Source organism: Watersipora subatra, chromosome 11, assembly GCF_963576615.1.
Source record: "Watersipora subatra chromosome 11, tzWatSuba1.1, whole genome shotgun sequence".
Taxonomy (NCBI): Eukaryota; Metazoa; Bryozoa; class Gymnolaemata; order Cheilostomatida; family Watersiporidae; genus Watersipora; species Watersipora subatra.
This window is the reverse complement of record NC_088718.1, coordinates 40498404-40515085: the sequence shown is the minus strand read 5'-3', so window position 1 is coordinate 40515085 and position 16682 is coordinate 40498404. Positions and strand designations below refer to the sequence as shown.

General features: G+C 34.0%; 1 protein-coding gene across 1 annotated transcript in view; it reads left to right on the top strand.

The window, feature by feature from the left end:
- LOC137408384 (coiled-coil domain-containing protein 81-like) overlaps window positions 1–16364 on the top strand; it is a 40021-nt gene extending 23657 nt beyond the window's left edge. Inside the window, exons 11-16 of the mRNA XM_068094896.1 lie at window positions 1348–1548; window positions 6032–6226; window positions 6808–6972; window positions 10162–10382; window positions 11298–11489; window positions 15927–16364. Of these exons, the coding sequence (XP_067950997.1) occupies window positions 1348–1548; window positions 6032–6226; window positions 6808–6972; window positions 10162–10382; window positions 11298–11489; window positions 15927–15999 (1047 nt within the window). The 3' untranslated portion in view covers window positions 16000–16364. The remainder of the gene's footprint in view (window positions 1–1347; window positions 1549–6031; window positions 6227–6807; window positions 6973–10161; window positions 10383–11297; window positions 11490–15926) is intronic.
- The last annotated feature ends 318 nt before the right edge of the window (window positions 16365–16682 follow it).

Genomic DNA, 16682 nt, shown 5'->3' with positions numbered 1-16682 from the left:
GAGCTAGTATACGTTTTGCTAAACCTACTAAAAAATGCTGTGAGAGCAAGCTTTAATGACATTGCGTGTAACGCCTTATGCGTATGTTAATCAATGTAATGACTATCTGCTCAATGAATCCATTGCATCTCATGTAGCTTAATGAGTTAGCTTGTTACCATGTAAATAGGAGGTTTCGAGATCAAATCCTCTGTAATTCAGATTTTTCATTGCTAAATTTTAATCGCTATAATTGGACAAAGGGATGAAAGCAACAAGAACAACAAGCAACCACTGATATACATAAACTAGCTGTACTACCCGCCGTTGCCCAAGAATTAACAATCAGCTGAGAAGTAATGAGAGTTGCCTGCCCCTTGCTATTAGCCTGGCAGATTGCCCATTAAAAACTTTAGTTAGCTAACTAATGACAATCACTTACTTACGCAATCACCCTGCGGGGTATGCAAAGCCGTTGGGTATGTGCTCGCATATACCAACAGTGTCGGCAAGCTAACTGTGGCTAACTCATTATCTGTGGCCTATTGACTAGGGTGTCAGACTGGTGAATGGTAGGGTCTGAGATCAAATCTTTAGTATGGATTCTTTATTCCAAGATTTTAATAGCTATAGCCGGAATGCAGACACACGACACATACTTTGAGATGTAGATTAATACTCATTTTTTCCTGATTTCAGATATGTAAACCAGACAGCTGTAAAAATTATGTTTTTTAATAATTATGTCGTTTAAGTTCTAAACATTTCATTTTTAACAGTTGATGATAACAATGTGTACAGATATGATCACACCAAATACATTTGTATTAGCTTATTTCAAGTCATATGCATGAATATAAACACTTCTATTTGCTAACTATGCAACGGTGCTACAACACGTGTATGTTTGTAACAGAGTATTACAGGCATTCAACTTTGCTGTAATTAACTTATGGATAATGTGTACACACAAATTTATGCTCCCATTCATGGGAATACTTGGTACAAATTCAGATTAGCTGGGCCTTGTGCCGATTCTGCCATAAACGTGATCACATCATTTCAACGCTAGTTTCTTCTGTTTTGTCGAGGTTGTCTCCCCTGAATCTTTGACACAAGTCGCTATGACACTTAAACTTTGTTCTGCAAGGAACATGAAAGATTTTTGACTTCATAATTTTATAAACCTAAAAACTTACAAAACTGCGGCAGCAATTACTTTTTCATCTTATAATTTACGACAAAATTAAAACTAGATTTGTTTCTCTTGGTTTCCTCTTTTGTGAACAAGTTATTGCTGTTTTGAGTCAGCGTAAAATACATAATCAAAATCAGTGCTAACTTTCTATAAATAAATTCAATTTTTAGACAAGAGTAGAAACTCCTGAAGGAAGCCAATGTGGTCATAGCAACGCGGGCCAAGAACTTTGCTACCTCTGTCACCAGAGAGCGGCTAGAAATATACCCGTTTCCTTTGAGGATGAGAAGAAGCGACGAGAGTTGGAAGAAGATCAAATACTAAATGAATTTCAAGTAATGAAGAACAATGAATTCATCCTTGGAGAGCAGGTCAGTTGCTGGCTGTTTCTATTGTTTGATCTTGATTTATCAGTTATCATTTTCTTCTAGTAGGTATTTATCTGCTTGACTAGTAGATCGTTGGCAAAATCTACATGTATATATCTATATTCGTAAAAATCTCATCACCTTGTAATCTTGTTTGATACTGTCGCACTGAAGAAACGACATAGCCGGTAGTTTAACTGCTTCATAAAATGTTGCTACATGTACATCCAGGTCTTGAACCCGTTACATCCAGATCATGAACCCGTAGTATCCAGTATTATAGGATACTGACAGCCTAACAACTGCGGCAATCCAACTATCATCTTTATTTGCAGAATAAACTTTATTATGATAACACAATATCATAATAATATACTACTGTAATATTATAATAATATTATGATAATATAATTGTTATACAATTTCTTTATTCAACACAATACATTTATATAAGCTATAGCAATATACAGAGACGTAACAATGGTGGGGTGCATTTGACCAATCAAATTGGATAATCACTTATAATGCGTTTTGATTGGTCAAGTCTTTCTTTTTAGTACAGTAGGTGCTCCTACAACGTAAATAATCCATTCCAGAAACGTTTACGTTATAGGGATTTTAGGTTATGTGAACAGTAAAATACATGTAAATTGCCTAATTTGTTCCAAGATCTTTCCAAACACACTCCATTGATCTTTCAAAAAAGAAAAACTTGATTCAATGTTTTAATTTGTTTTATCGTAACTGTAATATTATTAGTTTACATCGACAACTTGTCACTTTTTTTATCAATTTCACTAGTTTTGTTGACTATGATAGCAGTAATTTTACAATAAGTTGATGGGAAGCACACATACTTGCCATCCAGCGTCGGCATTCATTTTCAACGATTTGTTCATTTTTCTAGACAGCAAAGTCTATTCTGCAAAGTAAAATTAATAATAAATATTCTATACGCCTACAATAAATCAAAATGACAAAATATTTTTACTATAAAAAGCGGTATTACCTGTTCATCACCGATCTGTATTCAGGGGTCAAGGTTAGGATAAAAGATAGCTATTGACGATACTTCAACTCGTAGCTTTCAGATTGGTGGACCAACACTGTAACACCTGCACAAATCGATCACCTTTAAGTATCTATTAACAATTGCACAGCTACCTATTCTCCGTTTTGTCGACACATCTGACAATCTATCACGACGAACTAAAATATCATGAAAGTTGTATATATATAAATATAATGTTATACACACATTGTTATTTTCTCTCGCTAGAGCGGCAGGATAGATTAAAATTCAAATCAAATTTGAGAAGTCACCCGACTTGACACTTTATATTATAGGATTGTTTTATGTAGTACGAAGCAAATAACTTCACATAAATTCTTTACTTTATTTGGAACTAGCTGTGCTACCCGGCGTTGCTCGGGTAATAAAAAAGTCTTTGGACAGAAAATTGATTTGTATTTAACATATAACAACATTTGCCATTCTAACTTTCAAACTACATATCATGAGAGAAGTGTTTTGTGTAGTTCAAATAAATTAAGACAAAAATAAAAACAACTGTAAAGGTTTTAAAACTTTGTCAAACAACTGTAACTTTCAAGCTGTTAGCCAGGCACATTGCCAATGGAAAATTCTAGTAAGCTGCTTAATAAGGTAGGCTTCTAATGACTGTAAGCCATGACCTCGCATCTGCATTGTTGTCCAGCTACAAGTATTCTAATAATTGCTATAGCCGGACAATCAATCCTAGAATACTCATACAGACATACTTTGAGAAATATATATATATAGATTTACGTTATAACAGGTCTACGTTATAGGAGGTCTACGCTATAGGAGGTATACGTTATAGGAGGTCTACGTTATAGGAGGTCTACGTTATAGAAAGTATACGTTATAGGAGGTATACGTTATAGGAGGTATACGTTATAGGAGGTCTATGTTATAGGAGGTATACGTTATAGGAGCTATACCTTATAGGAGCGTCTACTGTACTAGATAATTCTCAACTTTTATTGTGCAAGTCCTGTGATGATCGAATCATTCCCTGGGAAATTGCTCATAATAGTATCGCAGACGTTTTATCGGTTTAAATGAGATTTTAAAGTTTTGTTACGCTATCTTTGTCAAAAAGAAATAGACATGAACGTATTATTTATACTGTACCCTGGCAGCCTGGTGTGCCAGGAGAGATCATCAAGTTTAATATATAATCAACAATTATTCTAAAAGACGACAGACGGTCAATTGGTGCAGGTGGTAGAGTGTCAGTCTAGCAAACTGAAAGTTGCAGTGCGAATTTTGTTCGAATCAACCTTTTTTAGCAACCTTTAACCGTGGCTTCAAACAAACAGACGCATCTCTTATCATAGTAAAGATTGGTGAAGTTTTTTGTTTTGCTTTCGATAAAAACCTTTTGCAAAGGTTGCTTAGACGCTTAATAATAAATATATTTATTTATTTATGACGTGATGGACTTCAGTTTTATGGACTATATTTCTTTACATTAGGCTCTAATTTAGGCCGCGGTTTGAATCCAACAGCCAACAATGATTTTCAACACCGATATGATTATTCTTAGGCCTATTTAAACACCAGCTAGCAGGACACAAATATGGTTGCCTATTCTGCCGGGGGATTACTCTGAGCATAAGACCATAAAATGGCTTGTATATAAGCACTTGCAGTGCTGAAAGCAAATCTATGTGCCTCTCTATATCTATACGCTTCTCCAAATGACAGATTTTCACTTTTGCGTTAGACTCTGTTCAATAAAATGATGGTTTGTGAGAATGCTCATAGTTTAACACTGTTGTTATATGTTAACAGCTGTTGTTATATGTTAACAGCTGTTGTTATATGCACTATGACAGCATAACATATCCGTGGTCAACTCTACATAAAATACAACCGACAAACATTTTACTGAACTAGCGATCTGTTGAGTCCAAAACTTGTACGAATAAAATGCAAGTTACTCGGATTACTTTGTAAAGAAAACAACTCTATAAAAACCTCTATTTTTGCATTAAGATATCCCAATTAGGTTTTAAGGCCCAATTGTTCAGGAATGAGTTATCTCAATGGCTGAGTTGAGATCATCATTTTCTAAGGTTTGGCAAAAGGTTAAGTCAGCATGACTCCTCTAGGTTGCTTGACAGCCTTTCTTTTTATGTCAGCAACTGAAAGCTTTTCATGAATCACAGGTTAAAATCTAGCATAACAGAATCAGCTTTAGTTAATGCAGTGAATGCTATTTGATTAGCCTTAGAACTTTATGTCTCTAGGGACTAGTTTTGTTTACCCAATTACAATATTAAAAAGAACCTAGTGCTAGCAATTGTGCAACTTTGTCCTGAGGTGCTAGGGACCACCCATTCACCAGTCATATTTGGTATAGATCAACAGTACAGTGACGACTTGTTCCATTTAATTACTAACTCATTGTTTTGACTACAAAATAGACTCACATGAATCAAATAGCATTGCAGGATACTTTGAAGCTACCGAAGCTGTAACATATAACAAATAAAGGTTTTCATAGAGCTATTTTCTTTACAAAGTTATTCGAGGTAATTTTCATTTTAGTCATATAAATTTTTGATTCTATAAAAGTCTAATGATTTAGTAAAATTGTTGTCAACCAAAACACTAGACCCTTCATTCTCATTCTCATCATCTCTTCATTTCTGTTGTATTTTATGTAGAGTTGACTACAGTTATAGTTGTTCATAGTATAACAACAAACTAGCGAGTGGTTTTTTGTTGAAAACACTATTAGTAAGTTAAAAATGAAGCTTTCATTTAATTTTTTAATAAATTGGAAAATAAATTAAAAAGTACTAGTTTATAATAACATCTATATTTGCATAGGACTAGGTTTTATCATAGTGTGAAAATTAGTATTTGCATATGAGAGAAGACAATTCCATTGAAGTTCGCTTTCATCCCAGCACATTTACAGTGTCCGATGCTGTTTCCTATATGAATATTGTATTATTTGACATCTGAACACTGGCATTTTTAAGGGAAGATCTATCACATGGTATTATGTTACTTTCCTACAAAAGACTAGTCTATTTGTTGATTTTTATACATTACGAATAGGATCAACACCATGTATAACAAAACTATGAGAATAATATTTTAAGAAATCTATTTTTGTTTATTGTAAGTACAAGATAATCTTCATAGTCTGTCCTTTGCGTGTTTTTTATGCTAAAACTAACTACATGTATGTAAATCAAGGAAGCATGGAATACTCTGATGGCATTTTCACGACACTCTACTATATGATAGCCGACTAAAGTGAAAGAGCTATTTGTTGAGATCTCATGCTAATTTAGAACATCTTCAGTCATTATTTTGCACTGCAGCCCGTTACCGCTGTTTGTAAACAAATCAAAACTGGACCTGGCTTAGCTCTCAAGCTAGATAAAAATTATTGACTTACATTTATGCATTTTTTAATAGGAAAAGAACCTGGCAAGGAGACATGCCTTGCAGAAACAGGCTGCCTTTAATCTGGGTGTAGCGGAGGCCATCAATGAGAAGAAGAATGCGAGGCCGGAGAGGGAAAATGCTAGAGCTTACATTTTTCAAAGGAGGCCTCTGACACCACCCCGATATATCAAACAGCAGCAGCTTCAAGGCTTTCTTACTAAACAGGTAGTCTACTAGTCGCTGCTGATAGTGATGGTTGGAGTTCACATGCAATGTCTAGTCACCGTGACCTCTCAGTCATTAGTCGTTAGTCTCCAATCACGTTGCTCTTGCAATTTTAGTAGACATAGTAGTATTTGCCTCGAGTGTGGTAAACGTTGGTTCACGATAACCAAGGCAGCTAGGCAGTAGACAGCAGATGAGCGCAAGCTCAACAATGCTTCAGCAAAAACTGTGGCCCTCAATCCGGTCTTGATAACTAAAAGCTTTCTTCATAACAAATTTGCTTAGTGTAAGCTAAAGGTTTTTAGTTGGAGTTGTCCTCTACATGTTGCTAAAAGCGGCATGTAAAGAACAACTCCAAGTTTAGAGATACACGCTGGACCAAACGAGTCTTTATTACGTACCAATTCCTTGATAGATACTTTCAATAATTTTTCAATATTTTTTTATGGCTGACCATTCATGGTACATGTAGGTAATCTAAAAGCATTCATGTGATTTTTTTAAGTAGACACTGTCTTTGCAAGAACTTTTTATAAATAATATTTTTAATATATATGTAAATGACATGTTTTAAATCGCAGATTGATCACAAGGATGGGGTGGAGAAGAAAGGACGGGCTGACAAGGAGTTTCTTGAGAGGCTTGAACAGGTACAGTTGGCTGAGGATCTCGCTGCGCAGAGAGACCAATATCTCAAGGAGAGACATTCTGAGAGGGAGAAGTACAAGGATGCTCTTGCTACGCAGGTTCGTGATTTCTCTGCGCTGTTTTAGTCTTGAGACTTAATTAAAATGAATGGGAGTAAAGTGACTCTGTTTGGTTACTTATCAAGTTTTCACTTTTATTTACTGTTTTTCATGGCAAGGACATTATTAAAGTTTTAGTTATGTAACTAAATTAATCGTCTGAATAGTTGGTTTTATTATAAAAGCTGTATAGGTAACTGCGGTATTTAAAGATCTTAAGTTCTTCATCACCGGTTACGTGTCATATATATATAGATAGGTATATATAAGCATTTATAGGTTTATATAGATTTATATAGGTACGTATACATCTAGGTGTATGTATGTGTATAGCTGTATAGTTTTTTAAATGTGTATATAGGTTTATAGAAGTGTATATCAGTATATATCAGTGTATATCAGTGCATATAGGTGTTTATAAGTGTATTGGTGTTCATCCACTGTCATATATACATGTATATATGTGTATATGTATATATGTATACATGTATAGATGTATAGGCTCCTCAACTACAAGCTATCAAGATACCACTTTTAGCTGGCTAAACGTGATACACTTCCTCCGATACAAGATAGTTCAATATTTTCCCTCAATTCTTTCTCCATTTCATTGCGATTAACACTTTCATTGCTATATTATTTTAGTTGTTGACATTTTATGAATTATACTGTATGTTTTACCTAGCTGTCTACCTCTAAAAGATTCGATCCAAAAACATAATTTTCTTTGTTCGCCCTATGTGCAAATTCCTGCTTCAGCCTTTCATTTCAACTATAATTTCAAGTTTGAAATTTAAATTTCAAACTTTTCATTTTACTATTATGTTGGCTATCAGTTGGCTATTAAAAAGGAAACTGACCAGGTTTCTTTAATGTTAGAAACATTAACTTTAATTTTAGAAACATGTTAAAGGCTCTAAAAATTTAGGAGACACATGAGGTTTTATGTGTTCTAGTTGGCTACATAAGCAGCTGGTTACGTAGCCAGCTGGTTATGTAAACCTGTTTTCAAGAAGTGATTTTTTGAAAGTTTAGTTTAAAAGTTCTTCTACCTTTTTTCCTGAGTTTTATTGTGCTCATATGGCACTGGGCAGCTGATATCGTCTTGTGACTGCATGTTTTCATTGTCTGAAAATCTTCTCAAGATCTCAACCTGCTAATATTATCTGAGGTTGTCAACTGCCACAAGAGTTGCTAGAAGCTGACCTGTCACAGATACTCCACAACAGGGTTGTGTTCAATTAATAATTGCATTAATAATTGCATTGAAGTACTATTAAATTGTAATTAGCAATTATAATTAGCAAGTTGACTTAATGCAAATTTTTTAGGTACATGGATTCAAAATTTGCTGATTAATGCAGTTTTTCCTGCAAATATTTTATGGATTAATTCATTTTAATAAAATGCTTATTTGATAATATAATGAATTTCAGCTTTTAAAAAAGGCCGCTTCACTAATTCAATTACCAATGCGCTTATTTGACAAACAAGTTTGGTAACTTAATGCATTATTCAATTTAATTGCTATTTTACTCATTAATTTAATTATTAATGCAATTAATTTTCAATCTAATTTGGTAATTTAATGCTAAATTGAATTTAAACTAAAACTGATTTGATAATTTGATTATTAATGCAAGTTCACAAACCCAAAATTAATTAATTAAAATATTAATGCAATTTTAAACTTCCAATAAATTATTAATTTAATTGCAATTTCTGCCGTTACACCAACCCTACTCAGGAGTTGTCATCTCCCTGTTCTCCTGAAAATGCAGAAAGGACAAGATCCACGCTTGTACAATACATACGGGCAGGTCTGTCCTTAGAGGCTTGTGGTGTAGAACACAAAAATAACTGGCTATTCAAACAAAATTTAGACTGAAAAAAACAAACTGAGAATCATAGAAGAAGCTTAATGTATCTCTTACTAATCTAATATTCAAATTGCATGCTTGTTGGCATTTAGGTTGGAGCATAGGTTCAAATATTTCTGGTCTTAAAATCAAAAAATGGCTCAATATTGTTTTCGATGTCTTGTTTTTACTTGTTTTGTTATCCACAGATGTTAGATACTTGGAAATATCATGCTAAGAATAGTTGGTGGGCTAAGAATAAGCAGACAGAATTTATGTTGGCTCACCAGCGGTCACTAAAACTCACCTCTCTTCCACCAATCAATTCCTCTCGGCTCTTAACTTCCTGTCTCCCACCTAGCAATCACAATCCTTCCTTTGACTTTCTGGTAACTCTGTCTAATTATCAACAAATTATTCTACTTTGTATGTTCGTTTCTCAGTATTTTATTCGCTGTTAATTTTTATTCTTTGTAAGGTTCATGAATCATGGAAAGGCAATTCTTAAATAATTATTGTAATGTTGTGCTACCAACTGATGGTGTCTTAGAAAACTTCAAGACCTGTAGCCAATTGTCAGATTTACAGGTAATAAGTGTTTGTCATCTCTTGCAGTGAGGATGCAACTCCCATTGTTAGGTCTCATGCTTTGAACATGAGGTGCAACAATGCTAATCATTTTTCTTCATAGGGAAAATTTATGCACTTACACATAACTTCGACCTTTGCAGATCAATTTTTTTGCACATAAACAAACTAATGGTAAAATACTGTGCATATGAATGTTGCATAATCTAGTTATGTTTTTGAAAAATGAGATCTATCTTTGAATAATTTTGGTCAGAAATACTGTAAACATAACATTGTGCTGTGGATTATTATAATATACTTTGGTTTTAATCAATCAAAACCACTTTTGTTTCAATATATTTATCAAGTATTTAACACAGTTAAAATGGTTGAAGTACCTGTAGACCAGACTCTGGCTTTTGCTTTTTTAAAACGGTTTGTGATACTTTAGATGGCTAAAAGGTAAAACTATTTTACTAAATTCTTTTTTAGAGAAAGGTCATATTTTAAATCTTTGTTATTTAGTATTAAAAATAAATTTTGAGACTTGAAAATTTGCAGGTTTTTTGCTGTTAATTTTGTTTTAGCTGTGCAATTTGAATAACTATAGGAAATATACTTGTAATTTATATTCTAGTATTTTATATTTTACGTTAATAAATCCATGTTTTTAGTAGAGCAATCTATTTGTAAGTTTTTTTATTTTTCTAACATGGTAGACATGGTAGAGGTTTGCATTGTATATTTTATTATGTTATAGCTCAAGTACAAGCCACTGCAGGTACCTGATAGGCTTCCAGACACAGAAGTGTTCGGTAAAAATGATACAACAGAGGCAGACATAATTCTTAGAAAAGAACACGCAAAGAAGATTGCCTCAGAACAACTCGCCACAGTAGCCGATAAGAAACGGGCAGAGATCCTCAAGCGATTGCAAGAGCAGGAAGACCAGGATGAGAAAATCAGAAAAAGCAAGGCGGAGTGAGTTAGCAAACTTTGCTATAATTTTGTTGGTAAATCGGTCTGAGCGATTTTTGATTATCACCAATTCGAAGCTTGCTGAACAATCAACAAAAATTCAGATAGCCAGTCAAATAGATTGAAACATCAAACGGTCAAGTTTTACGGTCAAATTGTTTTAACTTGAAATTTGCGTTCAAGGGTATCTAGCTTCTTGTCTTCAAAATACAGTCATGCCTTGACATACGAGCTTACTGCATTTCGGAACCTCGCTAGTGTTTCAATTCCCTCATATCTCAAATCACTTTTCTTACATAAAATAGGTGAATACAAATTAATTCGTTTTTACCTTCTGAAAAAAGCCACCTAAAGAAGGATATCAAAATGGAAAATGTGATTTCTAATAATTGATCCAACTCACCACCTACATTCATAAAGTAACAAATAGCTATCTAGTGGTTATGATCTGCAATAAAATGTAACATTATGTACAGTACTGTATGGAGTTCTAACCTTTGAGACAGACAATAGTGGCTAAGGGTTGTGTGAGAGATACTTGCTGGCAAGATGTTCTTCTCTGCTTTCTGCTTCACTTATAGTCGGTCAGCCTTTTAAAACTTTTTTTAAACTGTCTAAAAAGAAAGACCGAGCGATGCTGTTTCTTAGAAATAACTTTACACACTGAGCCTTCTAATGGCAGCATCGAGAACTGTCGCGTATGCTTGTATCTCAAATTTTTTTGTACCTCGAGGCAAAGATTTGTTTAGAATTTTCCTTGTATTTCAAATTTCTTTTATGTTAAGGCACTTGTATGTCAGGGTATGACTGACTACATCATTTTGCGCAGATGAAGGAGAAGAAAACTCTAACAAGTGCTTATCCAATCTTGTAATTTCTGTTAACATAGTCACAAAGTTTGTCACTTGTCTACCATAGCCTTCTGGAAGACCGTGCAAGGAGGTACGAGCGGATTGTTAAGAACCGCAAGACGCTCGAAGCTGATTGGGTAACGGCTGCCGAGCAGAAGAAGGGCCGAGAAATAGAGGAGAGACTTCGCTGTCTTACACCAGGGTCTCTCATACACGAGCAATGTGATAGATACAAACGGTGTACACAGTGCAAGCGCAGGTACAACATACATTGCATACTATACTCATTCTAGTTTGAAACAAGTACACTACACTCGGTCTAGCTATTTAATTGCCAGAGATAGCAGATCTAAATGTGAGCTTTATAACTATGGTAGCACTGTGCTAAATTCATTTGTATAATTGTTTATTTAAAAAAGAAATATGAAACGCTTGATCACAATATACAAAAAATTATTATTTATAATTTTGAATTGATATAGCTAGTGTTGGTTAAGAAACTGTCATTTTTTTTAAATATATGTAACAAAAAGAGTTTTTTATTGTTTAGTAGAATGGTAAAAAGTATTTTTTAAATTTACTGTAATTCTGGAAGCGATTTAAATATGTAATTTTTTGGTAATAACATGACAGCAACTTTATAAATTGACACTTCGTTTCACGTGAAGAACTTAGACTAACAGATCACAGCTTGTGTCAAGTATAAAAAAATTGTACATAATCAGACCTAGTCACAGTAGAGCAACACACAAGATTCTCTATTTTAACTCTAATCTCAACGTAAACTGCCATCTAACGCTAGTCCTAGCATGTGATAACTATCTGACTACATGACATTTTTATTAACAATATGTAATAACAATTGTTATTAAATATTGTTAATGATTTATTAACAAATTTGTAATTATAAGAACAATAACTGGTTTATTTTATCGTTCTTATAGTTGATCACCCTTTAGTAGTATCATTTAACGCTTTTGTGTATGAAATATAATATAATATGTTCATCGCAAATACTCTAAAGCTAAATTATTTTTATTACGCAAATAATATGCTGTAGTGTTTGTGTTATGCTGTTTATTGTGCATATTTTATCAACTTCCGTACATTATGGTGTAGCAGTATTATTGAAGCAAGTTAATGCGAAAACTGTCAGTTTATGTTATGTACATTATTTGATGTATAGAATCCATTGTGGGATTTGTCTCCTCTAGAGATAGGACAGTTTCTCTTTTTTCATTATGAATAGGCAATTTTTACTATAATAAAAGAAAAGTTTGTCTGTCTGTTCGAAGGCAGGGTTAGAGGTTAGGATTGATTAGCAAATTAATGCAAAAACTGTCAATTGATAATCGCTGTTTGCTGATTAGAACCCATTATGGGATTTGTCTCCTTTAGAGACAGGACAATTTCTAATTTTTTTCAAGTTTCCAAGCATAAATGATGCTACGAAAATAATTAAATCAGTAGGTTGAAGTGTTAAAATTTAGTTTTCAACTTTGGTTTTTATTTTTATAAAGACTCACGGTTGCATCTCAAAAAATTAATAATGCATAGAAGAATAATATAATTTGTTAGAAATAATTTCTCAAGGTGCTCATAGGCTCTCAATAAACACACCGCTGGCTTGTTAGAGATGATATATTGTTTCACTATACTGTAGTACATGCATGTCAATGTGCATCACACACTCAAGGTTCAGCCATATAATCGTTATAGTTTGTCAGCGAAGATCAAAGGGTAAGAGCCATTAGGTTATCGACCTATTTCAGACAAATTGACTTTCAGCGCGATATTTCTTTTCTATCCTTTCAGAATGATCGATTCTCAGACTCTGTAAATGGTGCAGTTGCTGCTCATGTTTGTGACAGCAATCTTTCTATGCTCTTGTCTTTCTCGGCAGTCATTAGCAAGTGGCTGTTATACTATGGTCATGGGTAATACCTGCCAATGATTGGTCGCCAATCTTTTGCATTGAAGATTGTTTGAAGTTGACCTCTGTTTAACTTGTTGACTATTTTCTGGCAGCGTATATCTACAGCAAGCTTATCTCTTTTTGTATATATGTCTATATACATATATAATATATATATTATTATAGAGTAATGTCACGCTTCTTTAGCATAGTGCTCTATTACTAGAAGTAAGAGCTAAAATATAAAAGAAGTAAGAGATGACTAAAAATGATCTTTTGTTAATAATAGTTTCATGTACAGAGTACAATCATCAAACAATAACTCATACTAAAATGACTACCCTATTGCCAACGTTAGGGCTCACATTCAAAACTGCACCATTAAAAGATTAAAATATTAAAATCAGGGAACAAGCCTGTAGCTTACATATGAGATAGAGAGCTTCTATAAGTTATTGTCCAAAAACAAAGTCTACCAAAAAAAAAAAATTAATTAAAATGATATACAAAGAGTGTTTATGTAATACTGTCAGCTAAAAGAAATTTTCTATCATGTCTGCAGGTTGATATTATTTCCTGTCGTTTATTCAGACTGCTCTTTTCAGGGTGCATATTAATGTAATATTTTTCAAGCAGGCACAAGTTGCACAGATTAGATGTGTTGTTGTATGCAGCAGATTGCTTGACGCTGCTCCATTTAATGTCGTACGCGATGTTGCGATCTTTTAGCTCCCATATATGTTTGCTAAGGCTGGTTTTATTTCTCTTGTTGGTGTCATTAAATGTTGCTCTGTGGTTAGAGTGGCGCGCCTTAAACGTTGTTTTGCAAAGTCCAATATATGACTGGTTTTGTTGGTTAGCATCTGTAACAGTCGCTTGGTAGATGATGCTACTGGACAGGCAATGTCCTTCCAGCGGGCATTCCTCCGCTCTTCTGCAGTTACAGGTTGTTCTTGTGATGGTATCTTCATTTGCTGCACTCTTAATTAGTCGTTTATTATGACTATCTATGATGTTGCTGATATTTCCCATGCAGCTGTAGCTGAGTTTTAAGATATTTTCATTGAATATCTTTCTGAGTGGGTGGCCTTTACAAAATACATTGCGGACCATAGTTATAAAAACATGACCTACATTTGTACTCGTCGCAGCATTGAACGGTGGGTTGTACCATATGATATTTCTTTTTCTGTTAGTTTTACGGTTGCTGTGTTGAATTGGAGTGTATGCCAATTTATGGTGGTATCTGTTTTTGTTTAAGGCCTTTTGATATATGCCAACTGTTTCTTTGAATACAGTCTCACTTGATGATATAGCGGACAGGCGCTTGTTGATGGAGTCTGGTATGTTTTTTTTGGTGGACTTTGTTTTTGGACAATAACTTATAGAAGCTCTCTATCTCATATGTAAGCTACAGGCTTGTACCCTGATTTTAATATTTTAATTTTTTAATGATGCAGTTTTGAATGTGAGCCCTAACGTTGGCAATAGGGTAGTCATTTTAGCTTGAGTTATTGTCTGATGATTGTACTCTGTACATGAAACTATTAGTAACAAAAACTCATTTTTAGTCATCTCTTACTTCTTTTATATTTTTATAATATATATTATATATGTATGATTATCATATATATATATTTTATCTACACTGTATCTACATAAGTAAATACTTTTTTATATATATATTTATATATATACATCATTTTGACGGTTCGAAGAAATTAAGTTTAGAAAGAGACCTCTAAACTCTGTGAGTTGAGTATATTAAAATTAGACGATTTTTGACTAAACTTTCCTCGCAGCAGTTACAACGTTGTTCCGTACGAACTAACATTGTAACTGCATGGAAAATTATGCACATGGAAAATTCTATGTGATAATTTGACAAAACTAGTTTTAATGTGGTTTCATTTCTTAGCTTTACTATAAAAGAGACTCGAAGCGTTTGTGATTCTAAACCATTTATGTATAACAACTCGAGTAACCATACAGGTCATAAAGGTCATCTGCTATATTAGCTCTGATCTCTTCATTCATTTTAAGGTTCTACTGGTAATTTTGTTGAACTAAGACTCCATGCATCTGATCGCGCACAACTAGTTTTTTTCATGTCTGATCCTTTAGTATCTGACTGGGATATGTATGGTACATGTAAGTCATCTCCCCCTGCTGCTTTGCTTCCATTTTAACCATGTTGTATGTTGGTATTTGTTTTTTTGTTTTGGAAACCTTGTAATGCAACCACATAAACTGACAGGTAATGGAAGTGCTTGTGAAAACTGACAAGTAATGGAAGTGCTCGTGAAAATATGAGCGTTTATATGAAACTAGGCCAGCATGATTAACACGGTTCTCATGCCCGGCAGGTTTTTGATGATGAAGGTTTTTTAGGGTGCTTTAGCATTGCTAAGTCCTTATTAGTTGATTCAGCATTCTTGTGGCCAATCTAAAATATGCCAAATATGGTATTTCCAAGTTATTGTAAACTACTCAAACTTCACACGGTTGAAATTTATTTTTATTGTTATCTTGAAGCGGGTTTACAGACGTGGCTTTGCATTTGTCTTTTTCAATTATACTCCAAAATTTGATTTTCACTCACTGTAGTCGGGTGGGGAGATGAATCCTCGAGCGATAATTACTTGGATCCATTGCTACAGTATTGCATCTTCATAATCCTTGAGGCAACCCTCGGACTTATGGCTATCAGTTTCATAACTTGCCTCGGATTCCTAAACTTTCTCGTAAATGTAGTAACCATTCAATTATTTCTATTTTCAGGACGACCAATTCAGGGGAGACAAATCTATGGAAGGAGTCCTACTATATACCTGGTGCAAGAATCATGGTTTAAATATTGTTGGGGAGGGGACAACTCTTGCTCCTTAAACTTTTTCCTTTCTACATCCCCTTTCTTTCCTTTTTCATGATATGATATTGCATCTGTGATGATTGAGTCGAGTTAGAAAGGAATTGGAAAAAATATGATTATTTTTTAGTTTCTCGTCTCCTGTGCTGAGGCTGGTTAACTACAATCAATTTTATATGTTTGCTCAAGCTCGAAACCGTCCTAAATGCCATATTACCCTAGATGTCTGTTTCTCTTAGTCTGTGCCAGTGATAGCTTGTATTACCTTTGGGTTCCTTTCAGAAATGCTATCATATTTTAAACAGAACTGTTATGTCATATGTGATGGTATTTTAATAAACTTTGTAAGAATTCTGAAACTGAATTCTGTGATTGTAAAATGCTCTTCGACAGGTTTTTCTCCTATCATTAAAAGACCTTGTCCTTGGTTACCAAGGCAAAGCGTGTGCGCTTACATTATTTTCACATCCCTTTATATGACGTTTCAACATTCACTAATTTCTTCGCTTGTTGGATCCTGATCAATAAAGTGACACATTTCAACAACTTGATACTGACCAATGAAGTTACTTGCCACCAACAACTAGATATTGACCAATGAAGACACATGTTTCAACAATTGGTGATATTGACCAATGAAGTTACTTGTCTCCAACATCTGTAGATAT